Source organism: Mandrillus leucophaeus, unplaced genomic scaffold (genome assembly GCF_000951045.1).
Source record: "Mandrillus leucophaeus isolate KB7577 unplaced genomic scaffold, Mleu.le_1.0 Scaffold67, whole genome shotgun sequence".
Classification (NCBI taxonomy): domain Eukaryota; kingdom Metazoa; phylum Chordata; class Mammalia; order Primates; family Cercopithecidae; genus Mandrillus; species Mandrillus leucophaeus.
The window spans coordinates 20,664-37,773 of record NW_012107252.1 but is presented as its reverse complement, the minus strand read 5'-3'; the positions used below and the strand labels follow the sequence as shown (position 1 = coordinate 37,773).

Below are 17,110 nucleotides of genomic sequence, written 5' to 3'. Positions count from 1 at the left end.
CAGATCATGAGGTCAGGAGATCAAGACTATCCTGGCTAACACAGTGAAACCCCATCTCTACTAAAAATACAAAAAATTAGCCAGGCGTGGTGGCGGGCACCTGTAGTCCCAGCTACTCGGGAGGCTGAGGCAGGAGAATCGCGTGAACCCAGGAGGCGGAGCTTGCAGTGAGCAGCGATTGCGCCACTGCACTCCAGCCTGGGCGACAGAGCGAGACTCCGTCTCAAAAAGAAAAAAAAATTAATGAAATTTAACATTAATAAAATACTACTAGGCCAGGTGCAGTGGCTCATGCCTGTAATCCCAGCACTGTGTGATGCCAAGGTGGACGGATCACTTGAGGTCAGGAGTTCAAGACCAGCCGGGCCAACATGGTGAAACCCTGTATCTACTAAAAATTCAAAAATTAGCTGGGCGTGGTGGTGCACGTCTATAATTCCAGCTACTCGGGAGGCTGAAGCAGGGGAATCGCTTGAACCCAGGAGGCGGAGGTTGCAGTGAGCCAAGAGTGTGCCACTGCACTCCAGCCTGGGCAACAAAGTAAGACTCCATCTCCAAAATAATAATAATAAATAAATAAAATAAAATACTACTAGCTATTATATAGTTATATAGTTTATATATGTTAGAATTTCCCCCATTATAGTTATATATGTTAGAGTTTCCCCCAGTTGTCACACTAATGTCCTTTATAGCTGTTTTTTCCTAATCCAAGATTCAATAAAGGATCATCCACTGCATTTAATTCTCCTGTCTCTTTAGTTTCCTTTATCTAGAACAGTTATCCAGCTTTTTTTTTTTTCTATCTTTCATGACATGACATTGGCATTTTGAATAATCCAGGCCAGTTGTTTTACTTTAGGTCATCAAATATTTACAAATACTTACTCTGTGCCCAATTCTATACTAGACTTCAGGGAGATAGAGGTGAGACAGACTCCATCCCTGCACTCAAAGAGCTGAGACAGGGAGAGAGATGTGAACATGTATGTGGTCAAAGCAGAGCACAGAGGTACTCTGGCCCAGCAAAGCATGATGAGCAAGGAGTACACTGAAAGAAGTCAAGGGAGGATTCCTGGGGGAGGCGATGTCAGAGCAGAGTCTCTTCTTCAGAACTATACATGTGGCTGGATCAAGTAAGAGGCTGGTGAAGACTAAGTAAAAGAAGCCCAGCTGGGCACAGTGGTTCACGCCTATAATCCCAGCACTTTAGGAGGCCACGGCAGGTGGATCACCTGAGGTCGGGAGTTCGAGACCAACCTGGCTAACATGGTGAAACCCTGTCTCTACTAATAATACAAAAATTAGCTGGGCGTGGTGGTGCATGCCTGTAATCCCAGCTACTCGGGAGGCTGAGGCAGGAGAATCGCTTGAACCTGGGAGGCAGAGGTTGCAGTGAGCTGAGATTGCGCCATTGCACTCCAGCCTGGGTGACAGAGCGAAACTCCATCTCAAAAAAAAATTTTAAAAATATATATTTTTTTATCACTCTAAAAAATAGAGTGGTGAAAAAGATATTGTCCCTACCTTCAGTATTAGGGACAATATGAACATGTATGTGGTCAAAACAGCACAGAGGTACTCTGGCCCAGCAAGGCATGATGAGCCAGGAGTACGGTGAAAGAAGAGGTGAAGGGAATATTCCTGGGGGAGGTGAGGTCAGAGCAGAACTATGCATGTGACTAGATCAAGTAAGTGGCTAGTGAAGACTAAGTAAAAGAGGCCCGGCCAGGTGCAGTGGCTCAGTATGAAGCAGAAGATTGTATTGATTTCACTGGTCCCAGTGACTATTAAGTTTAGCTGTAACTGAAATCTACCCAGCATTAAACTCTGAGTCTGCTGTTTTAGGATTCTTAGGTTCCTCTCTGTTAGAGGAAGTGGTTCATTGCCCACGACAATGGTATCTTGTGCCTTTCTTTCCAGTTGTCATCCCGGTCTTCTGAGTTAGTTATAAACTGCCAGAATCCCAAGATTCACAGTGGTTAAAGCCAAATAAAAACTGAACTATCAGGATGCGCCCTGATCCCCACATAGGTTTCCAACCTAGAATTGTCAGAGTTTTGAGATGATGCAAATGCTCATAATTCATTGAAGCACACTGTCTGGCACACGTCTGCTTTTCAGGTGGACCTTCTTGGGACCAGAGCTTAAACTTCAAAGTGTCAGGAAGACCTCCAAGGCTCTCCTCATCCAAAAGAGATGCACCCAATACTGTCTGTCTTAATATCCTGTTTCTTTCCTTTGTTATAATTACAATAGTTGCTAATATTTTTAGCCACCTGTATTTTGTCATCTGCCCCACTATAGTAAATATTCCATGAGTATAGGGACAATATCTTTTTCACCATTCTCAGTATCCATCATCCTAACTGTCACATGGTAAGTATTTAATAGTATTTGTTGAAAGAGTAGTAAAGGATGTGGGAAGTGGTTCCAGAGGGACTTTTTTTTTTTTTTTAACACTGAGAGTAATTTAAGCATGCACAAGGACTGTGCTATGTCTTTGGGTCCTGCGTTGGTGTAAGAATTTTCTTAGATCAACATCTCTAGTTCCTTGGTCACTCAGTTCACACCCATAAAGGGGAAAGCTTGGTTATGAGCATGGAATCTTTGCATCTTGGAAGTGGAAAGTACTCTAGAGATGATCTAGTATCTAGCCTAACACATGAGGGTGGTCATCTGACCTCTGCTTAAATATTCCTGATAACAGGTTTTCTCTTATCTTTGGCAATTGATTTTATTGTTGGGCAGTTCTGATTGCTAAAAGGCCCTTCATTTTTGTTTGTTTGTTTTTGTTTTTGTTTGTTTGAGCTGGACTTTCACTCTCGTTGCCCAGGCTGGAGTGCAATGGCACAATCTCAGCTCACCGCAACCTCCACCTCCCAGGTTCAAGCAATTCTCCTACCTCAGCCTCCTCAGTAGCTGGGATTACAGGCATGTGCCACCATACCTGGCTAATTTTGTATTTTTAGTAGAGACAGGGTTTCTCCATGTTGGTCAGGCTGATCTCGAACTCCTGACCCCAGGTGATCCACCCGCCTCGGCCTCCCAAAGTGCTGGGATTACAGGCATGAGCCACCATGCCCAGCCAAAATGCCTTCCTTTTTAAGCTGAAATTTGCCTTCTTACAACTCCTGCCCCCATTCCACTGTCTGTATTCCAAAAGAGCAAATCTACCTCCAATCCTCTTCTTTTCCCATGACTGCCCACAGGGTGTTTCTCTCCCTTGACTTTTCTCCAGACGATGCCTTCCCAGGGCCTTTCCCCTTTGCCATGATCTTGAGGTTCCTCACCACCACTCTGCTCATCCTCCACCAGGAACTCTAATTGTTAAGGTCAGCTTTGCAATGTGATACTCTGAGAAGAGCTGCTTCTCACTGAAAATACATGCATAAGGGCTAGGTCCTTATCCATCTGTTTACCTCTGCATGTACCATAACTAGTATAGTGGCTGTCACACACACAAAGGGTGCTCAACAAATGTTTGTTTGATCCCAGTTGCTCCCATATCTCCAGCATATCAATAGTAAATTTTACACTGACCCTAGGAAGTTTAAGCATTTTTCATCTCCATTTTATAGATGGGCAAAGGAATCCTATAAAAAGGCAGTAATCATTGACTAATCAAGTCTTCCAGCCCCAGTCTTTGATACCTGGGCCAGTGGTTTCAAAGTCTGTTTTGTTTTACCAGTAGAACTCCTTTTTTTTTTTTTTAAAAAAAAAAAAAAAAGTTTTTGGCAAAGGTAAAATTGTGTATGAAATTTGTACACACTCCAGTGCATAAAAATTAAAACCAGAGAAGCTGGGATGAGGCCCATAGCTCTACTTACTTGGCCTCCCTGTGGAGGGCCCACAGGGCTCTGTAGAACACAGTTTGAAAGTATTGCAGTCTTCAGGCCGGCTGCGGTTCCTCACACCTATAATCCCAACACTTTGGGAGACCAAGGTGGGCAGATCACTTGAAGCCAGGAGTTCAAGACCTGCCTGGCCAACATGGCGAAATCCCATCTCTGCTAAAAATACCAAAAAAAAAAAAAAAAAATCAGTGGGGCGTGATGGCACGCACCTGTAGTCCCAACTGCCTGGGAGGCTGAGGCACAAGAATTGCCTGAACGCAGGATGTGGAGGTTGCAGTGGAGTGCAGTGAGATTGTGCCACTGCATTCCAGTCTGGGTGATAGAGTGAGACTCTGTCTCAAAAAAAAAAAAAGTATTTGCAATCTTCTATCCTGGCACTGTCCTACCAAAGAGAGCCTTGTTTGATCAGCCTTGTGAGGACTAGGACCTCCCAGAGCTTTGGAGCATGATGCTTTCAGTATATCTCGTTAGGATAAGATTTCATGACTTGCCATCAGTCCAGATTTTCAGACCCTTCAACTCAGAATCTGCATCTCAGTGTTCTTAGCATTGCTGAAAGGAAGAGACGCTGAATGGTTTGCATCAGCACCTGGTAAGCCCCTGGCTTTGTCATCATAATTATTCTTCACATCTGTTAGCTCATGTGAGGCAGACAATACTATCCCCAGTCTTAGCTGAATAAAATGAGAACTAGAAGGATGAGGTTACCCTGCTGATAAATGCAGAAATTGGATGAAATATTTTTCTTGAACTATCACAGACAGCTTAGATTTGCCACTTCAACTCCGAATGAAATACAAAATAACAATTTTTCACATTCATAAAGTTCATCCGTTTCCATTTTCTCATTTGATGTTCTCAGCATGATGGGGGATGATTTTTCCCCATTTTACACATGAAGAAACTGGTGCTTAGAGAAGACAAGCTACTTGTCTAGAATCACATACCTAGTGAAAAGCAGGAGCCCAGGTGTAGAACCCAGGTCTCCTATATCCTGGATTGGATTCCCATTCATGTCTCAAAATGGGACGCTGCTAGTCATTTATCCTGGAAAATAGGAATCAGAACCCTTATCTGCAGAAAGGAGGTGGGATATGGCTTAGGTATTATGGACCCTCAAAGACTTATCTTTTCAGAACCACTTCTAGAAAAGGGTTTCAACAATTAGCCTCCTTGATATAAAGGCAAATAGCTGTCTAATCCTAGATTTTACTTTGAGCTTATAGTTGCCAAGCAATTTTAGGTAAGTATTAGAAAGTAGTCCTTAAATCCTAAACCATCTTAACATTGAGGACTTACGGTGTGCCAGACAGTGTGCTCAAAGTTAGTGTTCGTCAGAGGCTCCGAACGAATTCCAAGCATTATCTAAACACTTGATGTCTTTGAAAAATGATAAAGGACAGTGTTATGCTCCAGTACTCAAGACACCCTCCACAAGCAGAGAATGCTGTGGCCTGGGCTGAGGAACTGATCTGGTTTGGGTAGAACCCAATCATGAGGAGTCTGCTTCGGGTTCTTTGTACAGTGATAGGGTGTTGCCGCCTGGTATTGGGCCATGGGACTGGGTAGAGAAACATCAGGGTAAGATTCCCTTTACAAGGAAAGACTTTCATAGCCATTCTTTTCTGATATTCACAAACTCCTTGGAAGAAAGGGACTGCCCATGTTGTAGATGAGGAGACTAAGATTCTCCGAGAAGCACTCTGCTGAATGGCAGAGCCAGATTATACCCCAATTCTGATCTCTATGCCCAAGCTCACCACTCATCAACCGCAGATTCCTTGAAGTGTTTCTGTAGAATAGGGCAGATACAAAATGAGAGATGGAACATAGGAGCAGATTCTTTGCAAACAAGCCTTTAACCAAGCATCAAGAAGCATTTCTGACATGTCCTGCTGGTTGAGCAGAGGGTCACCTTTTAAAGTACCCTCATCTAAGCAAATGTATCCCAGCTCTAGCATGTTGTGTCTAAGGCAGTCTCTTCCATCCTAGAATAGCTCCATTTGTTTAAGATGTTCCTTATCCAGAAAAAGCATAGGGCATCTAGACCAGAAAAAGCCTCAAAGACCATCTAGTCTAAGAGAAAGAATTTCTAAAGAGACTGAAGTCCAGAGAGTGACACTGAGCTTGAATAAGGTCACCTCATGAGAGCCACAACCATGACTGGTACACAGGCCTCCTGAGTCCCTGCCTAGGGCTTTCTCTTTTGCTGTTGCTTGCTCTACTCAAACAGGTACCTGGGAGCCAGCACTCTGGCAGTCCTTCTAAGCTCTAACTCTGGTTTTCCTGTTTTTCAGGTGAAACCTTTGTCCTGGGGAATAGTCTGGCCCGGTCCTTGGAACCACACTCAGACTCAATGGACTCTGCCTCGAATCCCACCAACTTTGTCAGCACCTCCCAAAGGCACCGGCCCTTGCTTCCATCCTGTGGCCTCCCACCAAGCACTGCCTCAGCTGTGCGCAGGCTATGCTCCAGGGGTAAGCTTACCAGAGTCCTGGCCCTCCTTCTCTCCCTCACTCTTTCCTTCACTTCCTTCCTGAGCTCTGGGAGGCCAGACAGGACCTAGTTCTGTTGCCCTCTGCCTGGTGGTGGGACTAGGGGCTGGACTTACTCTTGTGCCTGACCTTGCACCTGGGAGGTAATTGGAGCTCCAGGATTGGCTTGTGTATAACAGAAACTAAGAGCCAAAGACCTAGACCCAAAAGGAGCAGGGAAGGATTCATTCATTCATTCATCCATTAACTATTTATTTGAACTCCATCTGTGTTTGGCATGGGGAAGCAAAAATCAGTCACTTTTTGTCTTCAAGGTATTATGGGGAGACAGACACTATAAAACAATGTCTTGAGTGCAGTGACAGAGATATGCTTTGGGTAATATGAAAATTACAAGGAGGAATACCTAACCCAAGCTTGGTGTTCAAGGGACACTTTCTTGAGGAAGTGATGCTTTGCCTGAGACTGTATAAATGGCCATATCAGGGCTGGTAGAGGAGGGAGAGCTTTCGAGGAAGAGGGGCAACATGAATAAGGGCAAAAGAATAAGAAATAGCACCGATTATACTAGGAACTGCATGCAATTTGGAATTGCTCAACCATAAAGTATAATACTGAGACTCAAAGAGAAAAGCCTGGAAAGGTCAAGGCATGTATCATAAAAGACCTTAAATGGGCTTTTAATTAGAGGCAAGACAGGTTTGTGTTTTGAATAGATTATTGACTACTGTGTTGAGCATGAATTTGAGGAGGGACAAGACTAGAGAAACCTAAACAAGTTAGGAGGTTACTCGAGTGGGCCAGATCTGAAGTGACAAAGGCCTGGTTTAGGTCAGAGACCGAAGGTTTAGAGAAGAGAGAATGGATTTGAAAGCTGTTCACAAGGTAAATTTAATCAGATTTGAGGATTTAATCAGATGTGAGGAAGAAGGGAGTGAGGACTGTCTCCCAGGTTTCTAGATGTGGTGGCCAGATAGATGGTGGTACCATCCACTGAGAGAGGGAACCCACCATAGAAGAGAAGGAAGGTCGGGGAGCCCATGGTCATGTAGATGACGTCTAACAGGCAGTGACTATGTAGATCCAATCCTCAAGGAAGAGTGCTGGGCTGAAGTTAAATATTTAGGAGTCACCAGTGTATAAACAGCAGTTGAAATTTTAGGGTGAATGATACTCACTTCTCAGAAGTATGCAGTGAATGAAAATAACAGTTAACCAAAGATGAAGTCCTGGGAACCAACAAAGCTTAGGAGGTGAGAACAGGAAGGCAGGCCCACCAAGGAGAAAAAGGAATATTCAAAGTGAGAAAAATCTGATATTGTGGTGGCCAGGACTACAGAGTGTATTTGAAGGAAAGCACAGCATAACAAAGTTCTGGCAAAAAAAGGGACTGAGAAACATCTATTGGATTCCACCATTGTGGGTAATTGGTGGATCTTAGCGAAAGCAACCTTGGTGCTGTGGTGGAGGGGTGAAGGCAGATTGCATTGGGGACTTTGATGAGAAAAAAAGGCTGGTGATGAGTCAGACTCTAAGTCAAAGAAGATCTTTCAGAATGGGAGCCCTTCAAGCACATATGTCAGCAGACAGCTTGCACCTTCCAAAAAGCAGCAATTAAGAATATAGGAAAGAGGAGAAAGTAAGGCCTCAGGAGTGGTGGGATCAAGCGCATAGGCAGAGGCATCAGTCTTAAGCCAAAAGGAGGCATACTTTCTCTGAGAGAGGAGGGAAGATTGAGTGTGTCCATCAGTGAATAGAGAAAGGCCTGGTTAGGGAACAGGTTAGGAGGGCTGATAGACTGGACTAGTCTTAAAGAAGATGGGGAAAAATGGACCAAAGAAAAGGGGATGATTTGCAGGAAACCTCAGGGCCTAACTATGCTTGGAGACTAGTTGGCCAGTTTGCAAAAGCCATGGTTTTCTTCTGTGGTTCTTAGCAACCTAGTAGATATGGGATGAGAAAAGACAGCTTGAGAATTAAGGGGTTTTTTTGCCGAGCTAGTAGAGCAAGAGCTGGGAGGAAGGGGGGAGAGTATGTAAAGAAATCAGGAATCAGGAAGAGCAGTTTAAATCATCGACCACTAGATCTGGGAAGGCAGTCAGGGTGGGAAGGATACAAGGCTAAATTAGGATAGGGAAAATGGAAAGTTTGACATGCCAAAGAACTTTGTGATGTAATGGTTATAGTGGACATAAGTCCCAAGAGAGCTGAAAAGATGGAAGGTTGGGGTCAGAGAACAGGATGCTTAAAATTCTGAAGTGGATTTGTTCCAAGGGATTGCAAGGACCAGACAGTGGTGTTGGCAGTAGGTATTTGGAGTAGAGTGGAGGTGAGAGTCACTGGAGGCATGGTAGCTGAATGAATTGCCTCCAAGGATTAGAGCAGGAGTTGGGGTGGAACAGTGGGTAGTGAGCTAAGTAACAAAAAGTCTTCATTTACCAAGGGGTAGAAATCCAGATATCTATGAGTAACAGTGAGAAGGAAGAGCCAATGGTTGGGTACATGTTTGGCCTCTGAAGAACATGAGCTTTCATAGGAGGATGGTCTAAAAGCAGCAGTGGGGAGCCAGGAGAGTGTAACTTCCACACCCTGATTCCAGCCTCCTCCAGCCCAGGGACACATGAGCGAGGTGTGAAAGTATAGGAAGACTCCATTAGCAAAGCCTGCAATGAAAAAAAGTCACCTCAGCGGAGAGAGAGCTTTCAGGAAGGCTGAGTCATGGGAAGAAGCCTGTGATGCCCCTCCCCCTCCCCTAACCCCAGCAGGGCAGCAAAATGGAATCTAAAGGGGTCTCAAGTAGAGGCAGAGCTGAGGGCTGATTCTAGCCTCGGCTCCCTTGCCTTGAGACTTGGGTCAGTCATCTCACCTCTCAGGTCTTCCTCATATGCAGAATGTTCCTCATGTGCAAACTGGAGATGGTGACACCAACCTGGTCTTTCCACAGGAGTGTTAAAAGGATCAAATGAAAGAAGGGATATGGAATCATTTTGGAAACTAAATCGTTCCCCAGGTATGAGGGGAGTTACTGTTATTTTTATCTTCCCCAAGGCCCTGTTTCTGAGAAGAGTACTTTGTGATAGGCTGCCCTCCTGGCACTGGCCTCAGATGGTACTGTTGTTCCCTAGGCATCTCCTCTCTTCCTTGGAAACACACCATGAGTCTGTCTGCCAGGTCATTGTATAAATCTCTTTGCAGCCTGATGGTCTTCATAAGGCTATGAAAAGATTCATTCGGCTGGCCCTAGAATTGTCTTAAAGAATTTGGATGTTGAGTCTGTTTCCTCTCTTACTGCATTAACCAGGATGATTAGGCATGAGCTTGTTAGTTGGCCTCTTGTGGATGTGCTTCACCTTCCTTAGTCATGCTCAGACTGAGACAACAAGCCCTCCCTGAAGAGTAAGTGCCAGCTTGTACACGTTGAGGGGCGATGGGGAGAGCTTTGCCATAGGCTGTCTGCAGAGGGAATAGGAAAAGACAGGGCAAGTCACTTCCTCTCTCTTTTCACTGAATGCCCTCCCCTCTGAACTAAAGATGGTGATGATGCCTCCTTCAAGGGCTATTTTAAAGGTCAAATGAGTTGATAATGGTGGGGGTTCTTTATAATTTATAGAATATTGTTCATATATCAGGTCACTTTTTACCACTGCCACCCTGGTAGTTCATGCCACAGTGGTCTCTTGCCTGGATTGTCATAATGGCCTTTTTTTTTTTTTTTTTAAATAGTGTCTCTCACTCTGTCACCCAGTGGAGTACAGTGGCTCAATCATGGCTCATTGCAGCCTCAACCTCCTGGGCTCAAGCGATCTTCCTCTCAAGCTGCCTTCCAAGTAGCTGGGACTACAGGCATGCACCACCACACCCAGCTAAGTTTTTGCAGAGACAGAGTTTTGCCATGTTGCCCAGGCTGGTCTCAAACTCCTGGGCTCAAGCAGTCTGCCTGCCTCAGCCTCCCAGAGTGCTGGGATTATAGGCATGAGCCACTGTGCCTGGCCTAATAGCCTCCTTCTTCTTTATTTATTTTATTTTTTTGAGACAGAATCTCACTGTGTCGCCCAGGCTGGAGTGCAGTGGCACAATCTTGGCTCACTGCAACCTCCGCCTTCTGGTTCAAGCGATTCTCCTGCCTCAGCCTCCCAAGTAGCTGGGATTACAGGCGCCCGCCACTACGCCCTGCTAATTTTTTGTATTTTTAGTAGATATGGGGTTTCACCATGTTGGCCAGGCTGGCCTCAAACTCCTGACCTCATGATTTGCCCACCTTGGCCTCCCAAAGTGCTGGGATTACAGGCGTGAGCCACCATGCCTGGCCAATAGCCTCCTTCTTAACTGGTCTCTTCATGTCCCCCTGAAGTCTGTTACCAACATAGATAATGAGAGTGATCCTTCTCATTGCAAGTTGGTTCATGTAACTCCTGTGCTCAAAACCTACCTGTTTCACTCAGAAAAGCCAGTGGTTTTCCATGGTATACAGGGTCCTCTGTTATCTTCACTGCCACTTCCCTCCTCTTCCTCAACACACACATCCATGCCTCTCAGTGTTATTTTGTACCACTTTCTCTCTCATTCGCTTTCTTCTGATACATTGGCCTTCCTGCTAAATCCTACATGTGCTATTTGCTCTTCTGCCTCAAGGTCTTTGCTCAAATTTTGTCATTTCGGAGATGTCTCTCCTAATCACCATATAAATTAGCAACTTCCTACCACCTGCCCTCATGGAGTTTATATTCTAGAGGGAGTAGGCTGACAGACAAGCATACAAATATATAGTAGTATTAAATGTGTGGGTCATCTTAGTCCATTTGGGCTGCTGTCGCAAAGTTCCATGAACTGGGTGGCTTATAAACAACAATGTGTTTCTCACAGTCCTGGAGACTGGGAAGTCCAAGATCAAGGCACCAGCAGATTTGGTGTCTGATGAGGACCCACTTCCTGGTTCACAGACAGCCATCTTCTCACTGTAACCTTGTACAGCCAAAGGGGCAAGGGAGCTTTCTGCAGCCTGTTTGATAAGAGTACTAAACTCATTCATGAGGGCTCTGTCCAGAGGTCCCACCTCCTAATATATATCACCATGTAGGTGGGGAGGGGTAGGATTTCAACATAGGAATGTTGAGGGGATACATATTCAGTCAATAGCGTGTGTGTATTTATATATACTATCATATATGTGTGTATACTATCATGTATGTATGTATAGATGACACCTAGCTTCTGATTAGAGGAATTAGCTAAGATGGTCCAAGAAGGACACATTCTTGCATATACACTCTCTCCCCATATCTTCTCTCTGTTCTCCAGAGTCTCTGCACTTGGTTTCTCTCTTAGCATCACAGTAGACTTTTAAGATGGGGAGAAGTGAGTGGCTCACAGAGGCCCCTCCAGCTTTCCATCTATTAACACCTCCAAAAAGCCATTGGGATTTCTATGACTCTAAGCAGCCCCTGCTGGCTCTAGCATACCTCTCCCCTGGTCTAGTCAGTGCCCAACTATAAGCTTGAAAAGACAATATGCTAGAATCTCTGCTCTAAAAGGGGCTGGGCTGGGCTGGGCTGGGCTGGGCTGGGCTGGGCCGGGCCAAAGTGTACTTTGACTTTTTAGACCTGGGACCCAGAATGAAGACAAACGGGAGGAGATTCTCAGCCTTTGTAGGAGAGAGTTAAATATTAGGCCCTTCTACTTTAACAGGTGTGTGTGGTGGGGGGTTGTTTATTGCTTGTTTGTTTTTGAGACTGGGTCTTACTGTCACCCAGGCTGGAGTACAGTGGCATGATCATAGCTCACTGTTAACCTTGAACTCCTAGACTAAAGCCATCCTCACACCTCAGCTTCCTGAGTAGCTGGGACTATACTAGACCACCATACCCAGCTGATTTTTTTACTTGTTTTGTAGAGACAGGGTCTTGCAATGTTGCTCAGGCTGGTCTCAAACTCCTGGCCTCAAGCGATCTTCCTTGGCCACCCAAAGTGCTGGGATTCCAGCGTGAGCCACTGTGCCCAGTGTCCAGGTGTGTGTTAGCTCTGCCACTTGAGGTTGAGGGGAACAGGTAGTTTGCAACAAGGCACCTCTGGATGCTGCAGATACAGACATGAGCAAGGCAAAGACCCTGCCTCAAAAGAGACATAGTCTGGTTGGAAAGAAAAATATACAAGTAACTATTATCTGTGATCATTCATTTATCTAACAGATGTGTTTGAACATCTACTGCGGCAGACCAGGCACTCTTTTATGTGTCAGCAGCATAGCAGGGAACGAGAGAGAGCTTACATTGTATAGGGAGGAGACAGATAAGAAACATAAAATAAATTAGTCCATGAAATTATTTTACATAACGATGTGTACTGTGGTAGGAAAAAAAAAAACTAGGGTAATTGGATTGTAAAGAACTGTGTGCGGAATTGAGCATTTTTAAAGGAGATCAGGGAAGGCCTCTCTGTGGAATCAATATTTGAGGTAAGACCCAAATGTTGAGAAGTCAGGCATGAAAAGATTTGGGAAAAGAGCATTCCAGACAGAGGAAATTGCATGTCAAAGGATAAATGCTTGGCTTATTCAAGAAGCAGAAAGAAGGCTAGTGTGTTTGAAGCACGGTGAGTAAGGAGTAAGTTGCGGGCAGGGGTTGCTGAGTGAAATGAGGCCGAAGGTAGGAAGGCTCAGCTGATGGAGTGCCTCATAGACACTGGAAAGCACAGGAAGGAATTCAGATTTCATTTCATGTGCAAAGGGAGGCCACTGCATTGAGTTTTTAGAAGGGGTTGACATGGTTCAATTACTGCTCTTTTTGTTTTTGTTTCTTTTGAGACAGGGTCTTGCTCCGTCGCCCAGGCTGGACTGCAATGGCGTGATCACAGCTCACTGCAGCCTGGAACTCCTGGGATCAAACCATCTTCCTGCCTCAGCCTTCTGAGTAGCTAGGACTATAAGCATGTGCCACCATACCAGCTAATTTTTAAAAATTTTTTGTAGAGATGGGGATCTTGCTTTGTTGCCCAAGCTGGTCTTGAACTCCTGGGCTTAAGCAGTCCTCCCACGTCAGCATCCCAAAGTGCTGGGGTTATGGGCATGAGCCACGATGCCCGGCCTAATCATTGCTTTGTAAAGGCTCCTTTACTGCTTCATGGAGAACAGAGATTACTAACGTGGTGTGATGGGGGAAAATGGGCACAGAATGATCTGTAACCAAGAATATACTAAATTCTTTGTGAGACCATTTATTTCAGTATTAGATCAGAAAAGTTTCATAAAGGAACTGATCCTTAAAGCCAAGACCTGCTTAGCTGAGTTACAGTTTGCCCAAAGAAAATTAAAAATTGAAGGGAGAGAAGGGGACAGATTCCAAGCAGAGAGAGAAAAACATGTAAAAGATCTCTGACAGATGATGGTCAAAATACAGAGATCCCAAATCCCACAGGGGAAACAGGAGGAATTATATCTGAGTCAAATTTGAGATGAAAGCTCCAAGCAAAACACTAGATTAACATTGAGATTCCTGGCAGCTAAAGCAAAAACTTTTCTGGCTGGGCGTGGTGGTTCACGCCTGTAATCCCAGCACTTTGGGAGGCCAAGGCGGGCAGATCACTTGAGGTCAGGAGTTCACGACCAGCCCGGCCAACATGGTGAAACCCCGTCTCTACTAATAATACAAAAATTAGTGCATGCCTGTAATCCCAGCTACTCAGGAGGCTGAGGCAGGACAATCGCTTGAACCTGGGAGGCAGAAGTTGCAGTGAGCTGAGATGGCGCCACTGCACTCCAGGCCCTGGGTGACAGAGCGAGACTCCATGTCAAAAAAAGAAACCAAAAAAACTGTCTTCTGCCTTAGTGTATCAGGCTGTAATGAGGCCACCTATTCTCCAGGCCTTGGAAAAGAATCCAGGGTATTTTTTGCCCACGTGCCAAGGATTTGTCTCTAATCTTACCAGACTACCAGTCTCTCTAGAAATGGTCTCCCAGAGCCAAGGCAAAAACAGCCCCACTCACCAGTCCCCCCAAGGCACCCAAATAGTCCCCTTACCATGTTGGTACCACTGTCTCAGGTTTGGGCTGAATTATAGCTTTAATGCAAAATTTCTTCTGGCCATTTCCAAAAATCAGATAGACCCTTAAAAAACAAAGATTTGACTTTCCCTTTGTGAGGAAACACTTCCCTCCCTCGGCTATCTCCAGTTCCTCGGCTCATGGTCTAGCACTGCTGTGAGCATCACCTAGAAGGCCACTGAGCTGTGCCAAGAAGAGTGGTGGGGATTTACAAACCAGTCCCCGCCCATTATAGTAGGTGCCCTCCTGTCCTGTAGGGTCGGACCGATACCTGGAGAGCCGGGATGCCTCTCGACTGAGTGGCCGGGACCCCTCCTCATGGACAGTCGAGGACGTGATGCAGTTTGTCCAGGAAGCTGATCCTCAGCTTGGACCCCACGCTGACCTCTTTCGCAAACACGTAGGTGCTCCTGCCTGACCTCTCAGTAGGAACGCGTGTGGAGAGCCTCACCTGGTGGGGACAGTAGGAGATGTCTGGGGAGGAGGGATGCTTAGAGACAAAGGTTGAGGAGAACAGGTAGGCTTCAGCGTCACAGCAGGTGAACTGGACTCCCATGTGGCAGGCACTTCCCAGGATGGCCTGTAATCAGAACCTGGGGTGGTCAGACCAACCAGGACTCTGATGGCGCCTCCCCTCCACTTCTGCCCACCTCCCCACCCCCCAGGAGATCGATGGCAAGGCCCTGCTGCTGCTGCGCAGTGACATGATGATGAAGTACATGGGCCTGAAGCTGGGGCCTGCGCTCAAGCTCTCCTACCACATTGACCGGCTGAAGCAGGGCAAGTTCTGAACTGGGAGAGGCAGCCTAGACAACCAAGTGGTCAGCAGGTGGGGGCATTCTTCTAGTAATGAGGGGCATCAGCCCACCCCAGGCACCTCAGTGGGGTTCCGGGCCACCTCAGGACTCCAAGAGGCTATGTGGAGGTACCAGTCCTAGCCACAGCTGCCATGATATGTCCTTCCATGAAGGACTGAGGAGGGAGAGTGGGGATCCAGGGCTGGTGCTGCTCTTCCCTGAGCTCTGCTGGGGATCTAAGGTCCCTCTATTTATTTCTTAAGCTTGGCTGGCCTCTCAACCAGGAGTTTAGGCTGAATGCCTTCCAAGTGATGGAGGAAAAGGCCAACTTTGTCCTGGTCTTGCTGTGGCACCCCATCACCCCACAGCTCCTACCTTCTCATCAGATTCCCCTGAATCCAAACTCATGGTGCAAACCTCTACCTTTTTACAAAAAGATCTTATTGTTAATTTATTGTTTCTGGCACTTGGGCAAACCCTGTAGTTAATACTCTTTCCACACTAGACACTGGGTTTCAGGAGGAGGGAGACTGCCCTGCCTTGATCCCAGAGAGGCCTTCTCCAGATAGGCGTGGCCCCTCTTCAGAGGACCCTGAAGTGAAGAGACCCATAAAGCCTTGACCACATCACTCCATATGGGGAGAAGGATCCCTGCCACCTTCTCCTCTCTTCATGGGGCCCTTCTGCAGCCCTAGGCCTCATCTGTGGGAAGGGAGTACCTGGCCCATACTGCCCCCACCACAGCTCCTTGCCCTGGCCAGAACTGCTGTTGAAGAAGATCAGGCCGTATGATCTTAGGCCAAGAAGGCCCTAAGGGGGATGGGAGGGCAGGTTTTCCAGGCTGGAGTCGGTTCCACCCACTCTGCTGTCCATATGCTTCCTTGTAAGCAAGTCAGCAGCACAGCTGCCATCTGGACTTATTTTATGTCAATCTGTTTATAAATAAAAACCAATATAGATACCAGTGTCTTTTTAATCAGTTAACAGCCAAATCACTATGCATTCATTAGACCAGTCATTCCCCTTCTCTTGGTCTTAGTTTTCTCATATATAAAACAAGGCTGGGTGCACTGGCTCATGCCAGTAATCTCAGCACTTTGGGAAGCCAAGGTGGGAGGGTCTCTTGAACTCAGGAGTTTGAGACCAGCCTGGGCAACGTGGTGAAACCCCAGCTCTACAAAAACACAAAAATTAGCCTGCCGTGGTGGCGCATACCTGTAGTCCCAGCTGCTTGGGGAGCCGAGGTGAGGGGATGGCTTCAGCCTAGGAGATCGAGGCTGCAGTGAGCTGTATTCACACCACTGTACTCCAGCCTAGGTGACAATTTGAGACCCCATCTCAAATAAATAAAATGGTAGAGCTTGGACAAAATGATTCCTAAGTGTCCTTCTAATTCCAGCAGTCCCTAAAGAACAGGTGGTCTTCCAAATGCCTACTAGAGCCCCAGCATCACATAGGCCCCTTGGAAGGTTAGTATGTGAATCCAGTCTCCACCCTCAAAGGGCTTTGCTGCGTGCAGCTAGACAGTAGTAAGCACAGCAGCTATGCAAAGCCACAGCAGGAAGGAGCAATCTTAGGTCAGCAACTCCTACAAGCCTCAGTGGCTGGGCATGTCCTCACCTATATAGGGTGGGGAAAGATGCAGGCCAGTCCAGCCAGGTCAGGCCCGCACTGTACCGCTTGTGCTGACGAGGGGCCAGGCACACAACTCCAAGGCTACACGTTGTGTTTATAATTGGAGTACAGGGTTTGCAGGAGGAAGAGAAGGCATAGGGGGGCAGCAGGTCAGTGCAGTATAACCTGATAATAACAATAACCAACACTTTTATATCACTGTGTGCCACACGAGCTGCTTACATGAATTAGAACTCTCTCACTTACTCTTCGCAACAAACCCATTTTATGGATAAGGAAACAAGTTCAGGT

The 17,110-nt window shown here is 46.2% G+C and overlaps 1 protein-coding gene across 4 annotated transcripts in view; it reads left to right on the top strand.

The window, feature by feature from the left end:
• Positions 1–16,148, top strand: part of SCMH1 (sex comb on midleg homolog 1 (Drosophila)) — a 177,971-nt gene extending 161,823 nt beyond the window's left edge. For 2 of the 4 annotated variants that reach the window (XM_012001714.1, XM_012001712.1), the window contains 3 exons: positions 6,155–6,334; positions 14,645–14,787; positions 15,053–16,148. In XM_012001714.1, the coding sequence (XP_011857104.1) occupies positions 6,155–6,334; positions 14,645–14,787; positions 15,053–15,178 (449 nt within the window). In that variant the 3' untranslated portion in view covers positions 15,179–16,148. Of the gene's footprint in view, positions 1–6,154; positions 6,335–9,296; positions 9,363–14,644; positions 14,788–15,052 lie in introns of all 4 variants that reach the window. The other 2 variants (XM_012001711.1, XM_012001713.1) reach the window with 2 other exon arrangements.
• Positions 16,149–17,110: the final 962 nt, after the last annotated feature.